At 38.6% G+C, this 17,363-nt stretch overlaps 2 protein-coding genes across 2 annotated transcripts in view; one reads left to right on the forward strand and one right to left on the reverse strand.

Moving 5' to 3' along the window:
* Positions 1-8,284, reverse strand: part of ABTB1 (ankyrin repeat and BTB domain containing 1) — a 29,761-nt gene extending 21,477 nt beyond the window's left edge. The window contains exons 1-5 of the mRNA XM_032211111.1: positions 8,096-8,284; positions 5,413-5,475; positions 2,202-2,257; positions 836-980; positions 18-177 (exon numbers count right to left, since the gene is read on the reverse strand). Coding sequence (XP_032067002.1) covers positions 18-177; positions 836-980; positions 2,202-2,257; positions 5,413-5,475; positions 8,096-8,151 — 480 coding nt within the window. The 5' untranslated portion in view covers positions 8,152-8,284. The remainder of the gene's footprint in view (positions 1-17; positions 178-835; positions 981-2,201; positions 2,258-5,412; positions 5,476-8,095) is intronic.
* A 62-nt stretch (positions 8,285-8,346) lies between these two features.
* Positions 8,347-11,797, forward strand: C2H12orf4 (chromosome 2 C12orf4 homolog). The gene has a single exon (XM_032211109.1). The coding sequence runs from the start codon at positions 8,823-8,825 to the stop codon at positions 10,440-10,442; it is 1,620 nt and encodes a 539-aa protein (XP_032067000.1). The 5' UTR covers positions 8,347-8,822; the 3' UTR covers positions 10,443-11,797.
* Positions 11,798-17,363: the final 5,566 nt, after the last annotated feature.

Here is a 17,363-nt window from a genome sequence, read left to right on the forward strand (position 1 = left end):
AAGATTGGGTTTCTTACCAATGGATGTTTCAGTGCTATGACATTCTTCCCCTTCCACTTGGTCTCAAACATTTCTGCAAAATAAGCACTTCGAGCACCTAGTACACATCGATGAGCACAGAAAGACTTCCCATGGACTATAAAAACAATGTCACTGTGGTAACCCTGTTCTAGAAGCCTGCAAGGAGATTGAGAGGGAAAAGTAGTTTCATGATTAAACAAGAACAGTGTGGAATAATTCAACTTGACATTTCTATGCACTGAGAGGATACATCACAACCTTTTCCCCCAAAGAAAAAGATTAAAGCTGTAAAATAGCATTATTAATATTGTATTTGATAAATCCTATTTATTTTTCCTATTGTAGTGTTGTTACAGCATTTTTTACTCTGAATGATAAATTCTTAAGATATAACACCAGTCACAAATGTGTGAAGAAAGAACAGTTTTAAGCACCACTGTAGCTTTTTTACACACTCCATCTTCTTAACCACTTCAATTCCTGGCAATCAAATCCTGCCCTAATCCTCTCCAAAGGCCTTTAAAGAAGCCATGTCTTTCCCTGGGCTTCCACAGTAACTGCACAAATCATCTCTTCAGCTCAAAGACATATTTATCTGAGTCTCTGCAGATACTGGACAAGTCTCTGCAAAGGTATGGCTTCTTTAAAGAGCAACAGACAGCTAGGGAGAAGAACTAAAGTATGCATATACTTCTATAAATAACAGAGTGCCATAACTTAAAATCTATGGGAAGGCATGATAAGAAATAGAAGACAATGATACAGCCCCCTCTGAAGATGACTCTTTTGCCAACATCAGAACACATCTCTTTACCGCTGAAGAAATGCATCATAGTAGTCCCTCTTCATGCACTTTGCTGTGATCTGCTTATATTCCTTCAACACTCGCCGAATAGTATCATTCAAAGCTCCATATAAGCACCGTTCACCATCAAAGGTGTTTGCTTCACATTTTGCACCTATAGGTAAGATCAGTTTATATAATGTAAACATGTACCACATGATATAACACATTTTTATCAGTACTATTTTTGGAAGGGTGTCTGACAGAAACGACATAACTTCTATAGTCTTTAAATATCACTGCAATTTTTTAGGTCCAAAGAAAAGCTTACGAAATAGAATCAAATTCCATGCAGTGTTATCCACTTAAAGAGCTCGTTTAAGACTAAGGAGCAATATTTTAGAGAAAGTACATTTTTATTGAGTGTGAATTATAAAATTATAAAATGAAAACAGAAATCCTGTAGTGGACAAATTTAAGTTCTCAAAATATTAGAATATTACATGAGGCTACTTTATTTGGCTGAAATAATAGAGAAAAATCAATTCACATGCAGAATAAAAGATGTAGAAAAACAATTAAAATAATTTTATTTTGTCATGACATTGAGTTGTGTATACTATAATAATACTCTCCGCTACATTACATTTCATTTCTAGGTAGCTGGCCTACATGCAGCTTCGGTTGAATTTTTTAACTGTAAAATATCTTATATCTGTATCCCTAATTTTAGAAAAGCAGCAAGTCACCCCAAGAAAAGCTTCCTGTATTAGAACATGAATCTGCTTTGTGATTTAAAACACAATCTCCTGTTTTAATGTCTGACTTCTATTTTCACGGGTAAACTTTCCTGTTAGAAGAACTGTATACAGCTAACTGCATTCCTTTTTGATAGATTTTACTTGCAATCAAATTATTAATAAAGAATATATTAATTCTCAAGAAAATATGGGTAAAGACATGGGTGAGGAATAGTTTGGTTTAGAGGGTCATTATGCCAAGCAGGTATTCTTGGTTTTCGAATTTCTGCTACTATCCACTTCATAGATAACAACAGCTGGCCATTTTAGCTTGCTTTTAAAGTGAATGTATTTCTAGTGTAAAACTTGGTCCAGTTAGATCTCCCTCTAATCTAGTTTACCCTTTTAGATTTATCAATATGAAATGGAACAGAAACTATGTTACATAAAATGTATCAAGTACTCTCCCACCATCTAAAAAAACTCAGACCCATAAACAAAAAGGGGGGAAGACTTTCTTTGGTGTTAGAAACAAATTGAAAGGAACTATAGTTTTCATCATAGCAAGATTATTAGCTGACTTTACAGCTCCAGGTCTAAAGGGCATAAAGTGACAAAGTATATTTATTTCTAGAAGAATATATCAGTCTTCTTACCACTGGCTAGAAGATATTGCACAAGTTCTTCATGTCCGCAGAGACAAGCATAATATCTATAAAAAAGAACAGTGAGATCAGGCACTGGAAGATGTAATGTCTCCCTCTCAATTGGAGCTAAACATCCTGAGATCCTTTAGCTATTCTTTGTAACAGTGATGGGTTGCGGGTGGCATGCCCCGGTACCTTTCCGGTACAATGCTCCAGAGGGCCCCCCCGCCCCCCCCACCTGTCCTTTAAAGCCTTTGGCGCTTCCGCGCACAGTGCATACAGCACCTGCACAACGCTCCGCAGAGCAGCTGGGGCGTTGCGGAAGCTTGCGGAGGCGTCGTTAGAAGGTATGCACAATTCTGTAAGTTTAAATCTCATGTGGAGGATGCTGGACCCCATTGCAACTGCTACTGTTGCAACGGGATCCGGAACCCACCACTGCTTTGTAGGCTTGCTTTTCTGGCCTTTCACTATACTGGTATCCTTCTCCTTTGAACTTGTTCCCCTTTGCTTCTTAAGGACTAGACACAGTACTCCAAGTGAGGTCTGATCAGGGCAAAGTAAAGTGGAACAATCATTTCCTGTGATTTAGATTTTTTTTTTTTATTAAAGCACCCAAGATAGCAACAACGTTATGTTGTAACACCATCCACAGAATGGGCATTTTACAGCCCATAATGCACTCCCAGCAGTCGTAAAGGGTGGTGCAATGCCTCCTGCGATCACCTGACTGCATGTTGGGCAGGTCAACTTTAGGTCCAATTGTGATTTGTGATATTTTTGCTCATTTTCTGGCCGAACAAAAGCCCATTCAAATGAATGGGTTTTCTTAAAAAACCCTGGCATTTGCTTAATGATTGTTTAATCCTCGCAATAAAGCACTGAAATAGCCAAAAGTGTTGCTGCTTTTGCCACAGATTATCCCTATATTACCGAGCTTTCAAAGTCAAGCTTATTTCCATAAAGCTGTTTAATTTGGTTATATGTATATGCAAATAATTTTAAAATAAAAAAAATTATTCAGATCCACTACAGTGTAGGATGACACTCCCAATAAAATTCAAGATTAGAATTATGCAAGTGTAGCAAATATATATATATATATATATATATATATATATATATATATATATATATATATATATATATATATATATAGGTTCCTAAGCATTCTCACTAATTGTATCACTGAGCTCACACATCATATTAAATCGTAATGTGGCCTATTTGGTATTAGCTTTGCATATTTTAGGATCAAGCTCATATAGTTTATTTAGTAACTCATTATGAGAAAAAACATAGCATAACAGGATAGCCACACGATGGAAGATAATGTATTATCTGATATTCCCTCAGTTGGAAAGAAAGAACTCATTTCCAATAAACAAATCAAGAAAATGATACATTTGAATTTTTTAAAGAAGTATAAATGATCATCTCTTTTATGCAGAACAAATCACATTAAATAATAAACATTTTAAGCAGTAATTTCTTATGAGAAAAAGCATTTCGACTTAGATTTAAACATACAGAATTGTGTATACCATATTTTTCAGACTATAAGATGCACCAAGATTTTAAAGAAGAAAACAAGAAAAAAAAAGTTCCCAGAAGCACTCTGCAGGCCTCCCAAACCCTCTGTGCATCCTGTTTTTAGCAAAAACAGAATAGGCAGGGTGGAGTTTCGGGAGGCCAAAAATGGCTGTATTCGGTGTATAAGATGCACAGACATTTCCACCCTATTTGGGGTCTTATACTCCAAAAAGTATCGTACTTAAATTTCGTTTCTTGGCTCCAGAAAGCTAGCCAGATTACAGCCAGCAAATTTTCCTAAATAATTCATTCTACAATAAGAGTCCTTTTCCTACTCTCATCTTGAGGAATCAAGATAAAACAAAGTTTAAGTAAGTTGTTCAGAAGTTGCTTAAGCTTTTAAGGCACAACCACTATGTTTTTTTTCTAGATTCAGACTGATATCCAAAACAACTGCTTTAGGACTGATGAAATCACAATTTTCTGAAAGATACTTGGATAAAGTTATTTTTGCCTACCTCATAGAATGTCTGTCAACAGACATTCTCACCAATCCCACAATGTTGTCTTTCAACCACTACTAATGCAAAATAAATTTACATAAGATGTTTTCTCACCACCCTCTTAAAAACTGTTCTTATTTTCCTCCCAATTTTCAAAACCAATCAAATTCACATTCACAATAAATTAACCCTGTGCTAGTGGGTGTTTGTTTTCTCACTGTACAGACTGCTTGCCACACTTTATGCCTTGTACCATCTAGCTGGTATTTCATTTAGCTCATCTTACTAACCATGACAGCTCACCTTGCTGTCATGGACTATGCTATAGCATAAAAGCTCGCAAACACAACTTTTCTGATACACTGTCCTCCAAATGTTTGCTAAGATACACCACTTCTCAAATTGGTAATGTTCAGTTTTTCTGCTTGGAATCAAAACACAGCTGCTTACAAAGTATGTGCTTTGCTTTCTGTGAAGAAGATCTTCGAGAACCATAGGAAGCAATTGGTCAACTTGACAGAGAAAGGAGCACTAGTTTATTGGCACTCTTATTTGGCAAATGGCTAACTAGAACCAAAGTGAACAATGACTGAAGAATTTTTCTGCAAACTCCAAACTTGCAAATTTGAGGCAGCATGTTAAGAAAAATGACTTATGTAGACAATGAAGACAATGTGAAGTCACAAGTACGTATTAAATTGCATTAAAAACAAATAAATGGAAATATTCATGGTGTGACTGATCACACTGTATAATTCTACAGAGCCTTATGCTACCCTGCCCCTTATGTCAGACCTTTTGCTTCGAAAATAATGTAGCTCCAAACATAAATTGAAAAAAAAATATGAGAATTAATGTTTCCATGCTACTGGCTAATTCAAATTAGCAGGATTTTTCTAGCAACTTATTCAAATGGCCATTCTCAAGCAATGATAAAAACTATTGTTACCCATATTTTTGCAAAAGAAGAAAAGCATCCAGGTTGACAGAGGGGTAAACACTGGAGTATTCTTCATACATATAACCTGGGAGAGATTACTTAAAATACTTATAACAAAAAGCATTTTCTTTTCAAAAAATAGAAAGGATAGAGAAATGCTGCAAAAACTGAAAGACCTTAGTTTTTCTTAAATCCCTGTGTAAGTTACCAAACAGTATGAGTGTCTTAAGGCCAAAGCACTCACAAAGGGGTACTGTCCCATTTATCTCGTACATTGATTTCAACATCTCTCTGTTCAAGAAGGTATCTGAAAGACAAACAGACAATTTTAATAAGTAAGAAGCTATTCCAGCACACTTCATTCATGGGTTGAATTTTCTTTTTATTACAAAAGTGTCCCAGCAACGGAGCCCTCTCAAAGCCTCAACCCAAATAAGTGAGAGTCCACCAAAAATATTTTTGCACATTAGACTAATTCTACTGCTTTCCATTTGTCTGCCTACTACAGATCAAATCTGGTTAAGGTAAGTTTACTTTATTGTCATTGCACCTCTTACAGTGAAATTAAATGCCATCTTCAGTGTACATCATATATTATGTACTTCACAGCATTTAAATCTGATTAAATGTTAGATGACTAAATCAATTGATAATTATTCTTATAGTGCTTAAAAGAATTTTCAACAAAAAAAAGATGTTTTATTTTTTTGTTTATTTCAGTTATTTGTTTGATTTCAATTTCTCCTTTATTACTTTATAAGTAACTCAAGATGGTGAATAACACTGTGAGGTAGGCTGAGAGAGTGACTGGCCCAAAGTCACCTTGCTGGCTTTCATTACTTAAGATAGGATTAGAATTCACACCCTCCTGGTTTCTAGGAAAATTATTCAATCAGTGGAAATGCTGTGAAGTACATAATATAATAACAAACACAGACCCTCTCTTTATAAATTGCTAACAATTACTGTTAGCTTGTATTTTGATTATGTTCTGTTATATAGTAACAGCACTGAATTCTTCTTTGTTACAGGCCGCACTAAACTCATCTAGTGGAAAAGCATTTATCTTCAAATAAATGCCATGTAATTTTAGGATGGGACTGTATATTTATAAATTGCTTCAAAGCTCATTTCACATATACTGTATCTCTCTGCTTTTTACACTGGCTGTGTTAGGATATCTGAAGTTGCCAGCTGTTTTGTGAAGTAGAGCTGATAAGCAGGAAAACTTTTTTAGAAATGTAAGAACCAGGAGTTCTGCTAGATAGCAGCATTGAGCATAACTTGACTGATGGAAAAACAGAACAAAATGAAAAAACCATAAGGCAAGTTTATTCTACTAAATACTTGGATGGTAAAGATAATTCCAAGGCTAGACCAAGAAACAAAATTCCAGAGGCAATGTCAAACCACTTCTATGTCATTGCCATGAAAATTGCAGTGACATACCCATCAAGTCACCAGGAAGTGAACCTAATCAAGGAGGAGGATGGATTTCCCACTACTGTCATGAAACAACTTAAGAGACTTAATAATACCAAACAGTAGTTGCTTTGGGAGTTAAGTAAATGTGAGCAGGCCAAAAGCATGTTGACAAAATTAAAACAGCATTCTTTCTATCATTTTTGGGTTCTAAATATTTAATATACCATACATTTGTCTTACTATCTAGCATAGGATTCTAACACTTACTTGAAATGATCAAATGTGTGGAGAATGCATACACACTTTGCTGCTGTTGGAAGAGAGAAAATGGAAATGGGAGTGATGAAAGCTAATGAGAATTACCTACGGTATAGCGACTTCCAACAAAGCAAGTGTGAATCAGGCATTCTTTCATTGAATATTTTAATATATGTAGCGTGATAAGAAAATTTGGTCACCATGAAAAATGGTGTTAATGCTTCTTTTGAACATCTCACTACTGTTATACCGAATGCCACAAAGAGCCAAATGTGGTATACCTAGCTCATTTCGTCCCAAATGTAGTTCAATACAGGTAGTCCTCAACTTACAGCCACAATGGAGCCCAAAAATTATGTTGCTAAATGAGAAATGTGTTAAGTGAATTTTGCCTCATTTTACGACTTTTCTTGCCACATTTGTTACGTGAAACACTGCCGTTGTTAAATTAGTAACATGGTTGTTAAGTGAATCTGGTTTCCCCATTGACTCTTCTTGTGTCAGAAGGTCGCAAAAGGGGATGACATGACCCAGGGACACTGCAACCATCATAAATGTGAGTCAGTTGACAAGTATCTGAATTTTGACCATGGGGATGCTACAACGGTCATAAGTGTGAAAAATTATCATAAGTTACTTTTTTGAGTGCCATTGAGACTTTGAACGGTCACTAAACAAGCTCTTGTAAATCGAGGACTACCTGTACTTAAAACAGTTTTCATTCTACACTCCCATCAACCTAAGCAACTTTCCCCTTGCATGCCACATAGTTGTTGCGTTCTCTGCTACCCCTAGAAAGATGGTAAATAAGTTATTAATACTTAGAATCACTTTCAGTTAAGTGCTTGGTACCCTCTGGTCCACATTAGCAATAGCACTTAGACTTATATATCACTTCATAGGGCTTTTACAGCCCCTCTCTAAACGGTTTCCAGAGTCAGCCTATTGCCCCCAAACAATCTGGGTCCTCATTTTACCCACCTCGGAAGGATGGAAGGCTGAGTCAACCTCATAGGTTGTAAGAGTCTGAAAATGCAAGAGCCACTTTGAAAAGTTGTGGCTGGTAAACAAACACGCAGCGACTCTCAAGAAACACAAGGGCGGCAAAGCCCGAGAAGCGGGAGTTATATACCACCCCGTACTACAACCACCTAACCGACCTCGGGAGCTCAGATTATGTCCCAAACGGGCCACCCACACCTTCTCCACCCAGCGCCCCTTTAAAGCCTCGGCCCAGGCCTCACCGCACGCGACAAACGTCGCCCTTCTTGCAGCTGGTGAAGAGGTCGCTGGTGTCCATGGCCCGGCGGAAAACGCCGCATTGACCCGGCCTGGAAGGGAGCGAAGGTGGGTTCGGGCAAGTGGGGGGGAGCGGGCGGTGAAGGCCGCGAAGGGGAACCCGAGCGGGACGGATGTAAACACGACCGACGGGGGCTGAGCCTACCAAGGCCGGCCCTCGCTCTCTCTCCACCCCGGCCAGCGCGCAGGCCCGCCCCTCTCGCCGGTTCGCAGGAGGCTGGACCTGGCGGCGGGAAGGATCCCTGCCCCGCTTGAAAGGTGAGCCGGGACGGCAGTCTATCCACCCCACACCGAGGCTCAGGACGGTCCCAGCTGCGCGGAGGCGGCGACGGCGTCGGCGACTCGCCCTCTTCGGAGGCTCCCGGTCACGCCCGGGGATTCGCAGGCCGCCCGTTTTGCGACCCTCGGCCTGGAAACGGCCACGCTGCTCGTTTATTAAGGCTCGAAGAGACCGTGGGCCGCGAAGCCTTTCTCTCCACGCTGCGGAAGCCGGCCCCCCGTTTAAAGGGAGCGGGCGTTGCAAGAAGCGGAAGCGCCTGTTGTGGGGGTGTGGGTTTTTTTTTTTTGCTTCTGAAAAGGACGTGAATTCAAAACGCTTTAAAGAAGGCGCCTAAACCTCAAAAGGAAAAGCCGCTGAGGAAAGGAGGGGGAAAGAAAGGAAAAAGCCGCAGGATGGAGAGAGAATTTGTGTATGAATTCAAGGCCGGGAAGCAGCATTTTCTGCTGACCGTGCCGCTGAAGTTCCCCGTCCAAGAAAACGTTAGTCATTTGCCTAGGCGCCTAATGCTGCTTCATAATTTGCCTTGCTTCGTGGAAAACGGCTTGAAAGAGTCTCTGACTAAATTCATAGAGGAGGAATCCGTGGAAGATTTTGACAGAGAGGCCGAAGCGGCCCTGGAGGCTGTGAAGTCTGGTAAAATGGATTTACACCAGCTGGCGAAGGCTTGGGCCCAAGCTTACACTGAGGCAACTTCCGAGCATGCCAGACCAGAAGACACCAGCTGGGATGAGGATTTTGCAGATGTTTACCATGACTTGATCCACTCTCCTGCCTCTGAAACGCTGTTAAACTTGGAACATAATTATTTTGTTAGCATCTCCGAATTAATAAGCGAGAGGGATGTGGAGCTGAAAAAACTCAGAGAAAGACAAAGGGCAGAAATGGATAAGGTAATGCAAGAACTGGGGAAATCATTAACAGATCAAGATGTAAACATGTTGGCAGCTCAGCACTTTGAATCCCAGCAGCTACTGGAGAACAAGTGGAGCAGTGAATTGAAACAAACCACCGCAATCCAAAAACAGGAGTATCAAGAATGGGTGGTAAAAGTTCACCAGGATCTGAAAAATCCCAACAGTACTATTGGTGATGAGATCAAACCTAATCAGTGGAGAGAATCTGAAGAAGGAACTGGAAGACTCTTTGAAGACCAGAGGCAATTGGAAGAAAGTTTCACTATCCATTTGGGAGCGCAGCTGAAAACCATGCATAATCTGCGACTACTGAGGGCAGATATGCTAGATTTTTGCAAGCACAAGCGCAGTCACCGCAGCGGAGTTAAACTCCACCGTCTTCAAACGGCACTATCACTTTATTCAACTTCCCTTTGTGGTCTAGTCTTGCTTGTGGATAATCGCATCAGTTCGTACAGTGGGATCAAAAGAGATTTTGCAACTGTTTGCCAGGAGTGTACAGATTTCCATTTTCCTGGAGTTCAGGAACAGCTTGAAGTTGTTCAGCAAGTTGTACTTTATGCCCGAGCACAACGCAGTAGTAAAGCCAAAAGACTCAATGAAGCAGGAAACAGAAATAGTGGCAATGAAGATAAATCTAAGAACGGGGAACAGAATCAATCAAATATTTTTCCAGGAGAATTTTATATCACCCGACATTCAAATCTCTCTGAAATTCATGTGACTTTTCATCTTTGTGTGGATGACAATGTGAGGTCAGGTAATATTACAGCCCGGGATCCTGCAATTATGGGTCTCCGAAATATCCTTAAAGTGTGCTGCACCCATGATATCACCACAATTATTATTCCTCTTCTGCTGATACATGATATGTCTGAAGAAATGACAATATCTTGGTGTCTGAAAAGAGCAGAACTTGTATTTAAGTGTGTCAAAGGATTTATGATGGAAATGGCTTCCTGGGATGGTGGGATTTCTCGAACTGTTCAATTCTTGGTACCACAAAGTATTTCTGAAGAAATGTTTTATCAACTGAGTAACATGTTGCCACAGATTTTCCGTGTGTCATCTACGCTAACTCTGACATCCAAACACTGAACTCTCCAAAATTCTGCAAAGGACGTGAACATGATTGTTGAAATTCCCAACAGAAGCACTTGGCAATATTTTAAAAGCCCCACTGTACTTTCATGCCTACACAAAGGGAAATGGATAATGGGTTATTTTTTTTCCTTCTTTTTCTGCCATTTTGGGTTCCAGTCCCTCTCTCTGTTAAATGCTGTTCTAAGGTCCTTCCAACTCTTAGATAACAAGAACTGTAGTAGAAAAGTGGGAAGCTAAATGTCTGTGTATCACTGGAAAGTAGCTGTATGTTGAAACTATAATTATCAAAGGAAAAAAACCTTGCTTTTTAAAAGATATGGATGTTTTCATATAGAAATTTCCCTACGTGCTTTGAGGGTGATACTAGTTTGTTATTTCACAGAATAGAATGTTAACACAGGCAAATACAATGATAACATGTACTAAACAGTTTTTATAGTACCAGGTGGGATTTAGATTATATTTTTTTTCTGTAGGGCTGTAACTTCTACTTTGAAATATTTGGCTGGATTTTTGCAGCCCAAATATAGTAGTCCTATTTGAAATGGCATTATGTTTTGGTCTTGAGTTCATAAAAGAGATAAACATGAGAATTCAAAACCACTGCAGTAAATTAATAGCTTCAGTTTTTTAATAAGAACAGGGGAGCAATTCATGTCCTTCAAATTTCATTGTGGGATTCATGCACTTTACCTAGCCATATACTGTGATCATTTGCTTGGTTTTAGCTTCATATGTTGTGTAAACTTGACCATTGTAGTTTGCAAATCATGGCTTTAAAAACTTGATTCACACAATGTGTAGAAAAATATAATTTCCCCTGCAAAGACACAAGATATTCTTTCTATACTATAGTTGGTGAAAACAACATTCAGGACAACTACATCTTAGTTATATCTTTCTGCCAGTAGGCAAAAACATTTCCCTTAAAGTACATTGATGGGTTTTGGGTGTGGATTTGGTCAAATATGGTGCTATTCAATAATGATAACATTAGAGAACGAGGGGATGGAAGTTGAAGAAATAAATTATTGTTTAAAAAGTATAACTATAATTTAATCTCAAATTAATTAAATTAACCAGGCATGCCTCTGCTCTGGTCTACTCTGTGCTGCTCTTGGTACAAATATGCCTCTGTTTCATCTAGATTAAGAAATGAGTTTGTAACCCACAATTAATACTAATTTAAGTTTGGTTTTAGGTTGGAATTTGTACACACACACACAACACACACACACACAGAGACACACAAGATAATGGAATATGTAGAGAAGCAAAATACACATATCTCTAATTAGATTATTTAGGAACGTGGACTGGATCATTGACAATTATTATGACTTTGTTGTGCATAATAAATATAAATTAAGTGAAGTAAAATCATATGATATTGCCATTTTGGTGGTCAAGTTTCCCATTATAGAGATTTTCTAACAGAGAGAGAGAGAGAGATTTGAAGTTCGAAGGCTGGGTGGTTCTGTGGTCACATGACTTCATTTTTGAAAACCAGCCCATATTGATGGGCAATATATAGCGTTCCACAGTCAAGTGACTGCACTTTTCTCCCCTTTTGCTGGAAACTGGTGTTTGCTTCCAGACAATATGTTTGCCTAACAACCACTGTTTGTTTAATGACCCCTGCATTTGTTTAGTGACTGCCTCAAAAAAAAAAGGTAAAATTGGATCAGTCATGTAATGACCTACTTAACCTTAATTATGAGCTCAGGGTCATACATTGAAGATTATCTGTACAGAACAACCATGTAGTATAAAATCTACCTATTTCTTTATATTTCTCCAATAAATGGGGCTTGGAACTCATCATGTTGAGTTTCTTTAGTTTTTAATATTTACAAATTGCTTTTGTTGAATGTTTAATTTGGGGCAAAATTGATTTGAGTGGTTTTCTGTACCAGAAAATAACTATAAAGTCAACGTATTTTATTTTTATATCTGATTGCAACGTTACTTTTAATCAATTCAAAAATTTTGTCGTAACATAATGTTGTAAATCTTTAAAATTCTCTTTTTCTCTTGAGTGATGAATTTAACTCAATTTCAAGTTTAGTCATGGCTTTAGCTGTACAGGTTCTGATTGCTAGAACTGATTGTAAGATGCAGAATATATATTTCAATCCATTGTATGAGTTAAAATTCTTTAAAAAATGTTTGCAGTTATTTGCTCATTTTAAGAATGTTCCTGTCATTTCAAAGTCCCCTTGGAAATTCTTTTAAATAATAAAGTTAATTTCCCAGACTTGATGCTATTTAATTTTGTTTTCATCATAACACTTTTATAAATGAAGGTTTGATAGATGTGGATTTAATTAGGGAAGCATATTTTCCAGTTTTGGAACATATTCAGAAGAAATGGATGTTGAATTTTTCAGGTTTTTTTATGCTTAATTATGAAGAGGAAGTGCCCAAAATTTTAATACTGTGTTAAACATTCCATCTTAAGTATCAGTTCTCCTAACTTTATCAAGCTAAAAATAATATTGATACAATTAATATCATACGATATTATGGCATTCCAAGGATACCTTTTTTGATGTTTTTATACAGAACTATAAAAATTATGTCTGCTTTTTTCTACTGTGTTTACTAATCACTTTTTGCAATTGTTGATATTTTTTTCATATATATGTATATAGATATATGAAAATAATTGATAATTGTTTTCAATATTAAATACCAGTAATTGAAATAAATAATAATAATTACACACTCAATTATTTAATAATAATACATAATTATAAAATAATTGTTTTTTATTGATTTGAATTGCTGATGATTTGCTCAATATATTTTGTATTGTTATAGGAATATTTATCTACATAGTGAGTTAGAAACACTATGTTATAAACTTGTTAATTTTCCAAAAGTTAGAAGAGTATTCATAATTGTAGAAAATCCCTTGTGTTTCACACAGTTAGGGCAATATCATTAACAAAAAGATTTATAGTGGGTGCCATTAGTTTCTAATCCCTGTATTTCCAAACACATTCTATTTTCTTTGTTAAGGATTCTAATGAAATAGCAATAAGTGAACATCCTTGTTTAGCCTCTCTTTTTTGTCAAATGTTGATAACTTTTTGATAAAGGTTGCTCTTTACCATGAAACCATTTAAGGCTGTCACTTTGCTTTAGGTCAGTATCAGAACTGAGAAGGACTAAAAAGCTGAATTTGATTTGCTTTGTTTTCCAATAGCTTTTCAAACTGATTTATTCTCATCCTGCCCTTTTAGAAAGTAAGATTAACCATCAATTATGATTTATTCAGCAAACTGTAACTTAAAAGAAAAGTAAATAGTAGTTTAGTGTGATATGTGAACCCAATCTGCAGTATTTGAATTCAAAAACCCTATCTTATCCTCTGATTATTTTCTTCTGTGATTCTATAAAGAAAAAAAAGTATATTCAGTAAAACCTATCTCTTCTTCCTACTGTTACACTGATGTTACCAGCACCTATTTTGCTAAAATAAGCAAATTAATTTTGTGTCAAACTAAGACTTGATCTGGTTGGTTGATTTTTGGCTAGTTAAGAAAATTGTATGAGTTTAGATACTGTAGTGTTGTGGCCCAGCAGGAGCCATTGGAACTGCAAACAGACTCCGACAGCGAGGGGCCCTATGAGTCGGCTCTGGAAGATGTGGAGGACCCTGGACAGGGTTCAGACTCTGAGCAGGGACCAGAGAGGCTGGTTGGCCACCAGGAGGCACCTGAGGCATGGAGCAGCGGTGAAAGCCAAAGGGAGTTGGTCCCTGGCGTCAGGCCCTGGAGCAGTGGGGAGGAGCTAAGGGAGTTGGTCCCGGATGCCAAGCAAAGGCAGGCAGATAAGTGCCGATAGCAACTACGCAGATATAGAAGATAATTGGACCCAGGTGGCTGTAATTAGGCTCCTCTCAAGAGAGTATATAAGAAGAGACTTTGGGAGGAGGCTGTTTGCAGGATTCAACTAATATACTAACGCTGGAGAAGCTCTCGTTTGTATTTTTTATCTTGGAAGTCTGGATTGCTGCCAAAGTCTTGTCGGTGTGTTAATTTATGTGAATAAATTGTCTAGCAGTAATCTTCTGTCGGCGTGCCTTGGCGTACGGAGGGGGGGGGTCAGAACACTGTAGTATGTAAAGCATGTTTATAGCAATATATGAACTGTATTGTGGCTTATCCAGCAATTATTATAGCTAATGTACATTATTGACAACTTAGCTCCTAACATAAATGATAACAAATTAAGGTTTAGCATGCTATGCTATCCCAATTTATGAATGTTGGAATGTATACCATGTTATTTGGAAGGGAATTAATGGGTTTGTTCCTTCAAACTATATTTCACTTAAAATTTGTGTTGTAGTAAATGTCCGTATCTTCTGGGCCATTTTGTTTTGTATGTTGGGAAACATTTTGCTTGACTTTTGTTAAAGTTTATTATTGTTTGGTAATGTTTTTGTAGCAGTTTATGAAAAGTCATGAAGAATAATTAAATTGTTTATTAGAAATAACTATTTGGAAAAGCAAAAACAATGAATAGATTAAAGGAAGGACTCAAAGACAATTTTGCAAAAAGTCTTGGGAAGTCAGGGACATACGAAAGAACAGAACCCTAAAATTAAAACATTTAAGAAAAGAATTGCGATAGAAAATTGAACAGAGTAGAATATTCAGAATACATTTGGCAGTGTTTCTTGGGAAAAAGCTTTGACTTGGATAAGTTAATTTTTTGTAGAGCAAGTCCTCTTTCAATGGTAGAACCAAACATTTTAACTTCTAGAAATGTTTTTGTAGCACACCACATTAGTATTCATTTTTTTTCAAGAAATTTCTAAACAAAACATTTAAATTGTACGGAAACGTAAAAAGATTAAAATATGTAAAACCTGTGCTTAAAACTGGTAAATACTTCCATTCTCTCTGATAACTTGCAATTTGCTCTTCTTGGTCTTGGTCTGCTCTTCTTGGTCAGATCAGTGGTAAAGCATTGCTAACTGAGATTTAATGCTAAATGTGTATCAAGGGACAGCAATCCATTGATAGTAAAATGACTTGCTTAATTCTGTAATGATCCACGTGTTAGTAAAAAATAAAGACAATGTTGATCCAAATGTGTTGTTTTTATTATTACTTGGATATAATCATTAGGTATAGAACAATACCATAGGCAGTGGCTGAATTCACATATAAGGATACTTCATAACGTTAGTATAGTTATTGAGTATAGCATTGTGTGAACTATTGAGATTTGCAGATATGTATAAACTAAGATCATAGTGACTTAGTAAATGTATAAATCTGACAATAATAGATTATTAACAAACTTTTCCCCCATTCAATGGCATTCTCAGAGACTGGACAAGTTGCTGCAGTTTTCTTGGTATTTTTTTTTCTTTTCAGAATGCCATTCAGGGATGAGAGAAAATGACTGGCCCAGGGCCACCCAGCTGGCTTTGTGCCTAAAATGGGACTAAAACTCCCAGTTTCTAGCCTGAATGCCTTAACCCAGTCGTCCTCAACCTTTCTGGCTCTGTGGACCAGCGGTGGTGGTGGTGGCAAGATGGATAGTTCAATGCAAATGGAGTTTTGCCTGCTCGAGGCCTGATACCGGACTGCAATCTGGGGATTGTGGCCCCCTGCCTTAACCACTGCATCAAAGTGGCTCTCAAACATTACTTTGAGCTAATTTATGGCCTAGCCCCATATCTGTAGAAGGGTCATGATTTGTCCCCATAGTTCTTACATTGAATGTTTGAATGTTGAATGTTTATTTTATTTATATGTCGCCCTGTTCCCCGAAGGGGACTCAGGGCGGCTCACAACTCAAACCAGGGAAGGGGGATACAAACAAAAATTAAAAACGACACAAAACAATACATAATTTAAAACACACAACAGTCATACCATTCGAGACGGGGGCAACAGTTCTTTAGCCTCAGGCCTGTCGGAACAGCCAGGTTTTAAGGGCTTTGCGGAAGGCCTGGAGGGTGGTGAGGGTTCGAATCTCCACGGGGAGTTCGTTCCAGAGGGTCAGAGCAGCCACAGAGAAGGCTCTCCTCCGGATAGTCGCCAGTCGACACTGGCCAGCGGATGGAATTCGGAGGAGGCCTAATCTGTGGGATCTAATCGGTCTAGTGGAGGTAATTGGCAGCAGGCGGTCTCTCAAGTACCCAGGTCCAATACCATGAAGGGCTTTATAAGTGACGACTAGCGCCTTGAAGCGTATCCGGAGACCAATAGGCAGCCGGTGCAGCTCGCGGAGGGTAGGTGTTACGTGGGTGAACCGAGGTGCACCCACGATCGCTCGCGCGGCTGCATTCTGGACAAGCTGGAGTCGCCGAATGCTCTTCAAGGGCTGCCCCATGTAGAGCACGTTGCAGTAGTCCAGTCTAGAGGTCACAAGGGCGCGAGTGACTGTTATGAGGGCCTCCTGGTTCAGGTAGGGACGCAACTGGTGCACCAGGCGAACCTGGGCAAATGCCCCCCTGGTCACAGCTGACAAGTGGTGTTCAAAAGTCAGCTGTGGGTCCAGGAGGACTCCCAAATTGCGAACCCTGTCTGAGGGGTGTACTGTTTGACCCCCCAGCCTGAGAGATGGAACACTTGGCCAATTAGTAGGAGGGAAACACACCAGTCACTCGGTCTTATCTGGATTGAGTACAAGCTTGTTAACCGCCATCCAGTCCCTAACAGCCTCGAGGCCCTGGCACATCACGTCAACCGCTTCACTGAGTTGGCACGGGGCGGACAGATACAGCTGCGTATCATCCGCATACTGATGGTATTTTATCCCCTGCCGTCGAATGATCTCACCCAGCGGCTTCATGTAGATATTAAACAGGAGGAGGGAGAGGACCGAACCCTGTGGCACCCCATAATTCAGGGGCCTAGGGGTCGATCTCTGCCCTCCGACCAACAC

Source organism: Thamnophis elegans, chromosome 2, assembly GCF_009769535.1.
Source record: "Thamnophis elegans isolate rThaEle1 chromosome 2, rThaEle1.pri, whole genome shotgun sequence".
In the NCBI taxonomy this organism is placed as follows: Eukaryota; Metazoa; Chordata; class Lepidosauria; order Squamata; family Colubridae; genus Thamnophis; species Thamnophis elegans.

Excerpts from the sequence above, each read along its gene's own strand:
- C2H12orf4 (XM_032211109.1), top strand. The coding sequence starts at position 8,823 with ATGGAGAGAGAATTTGTGTATGAATTCAAGGCCGGGAAGCAGCATTTT.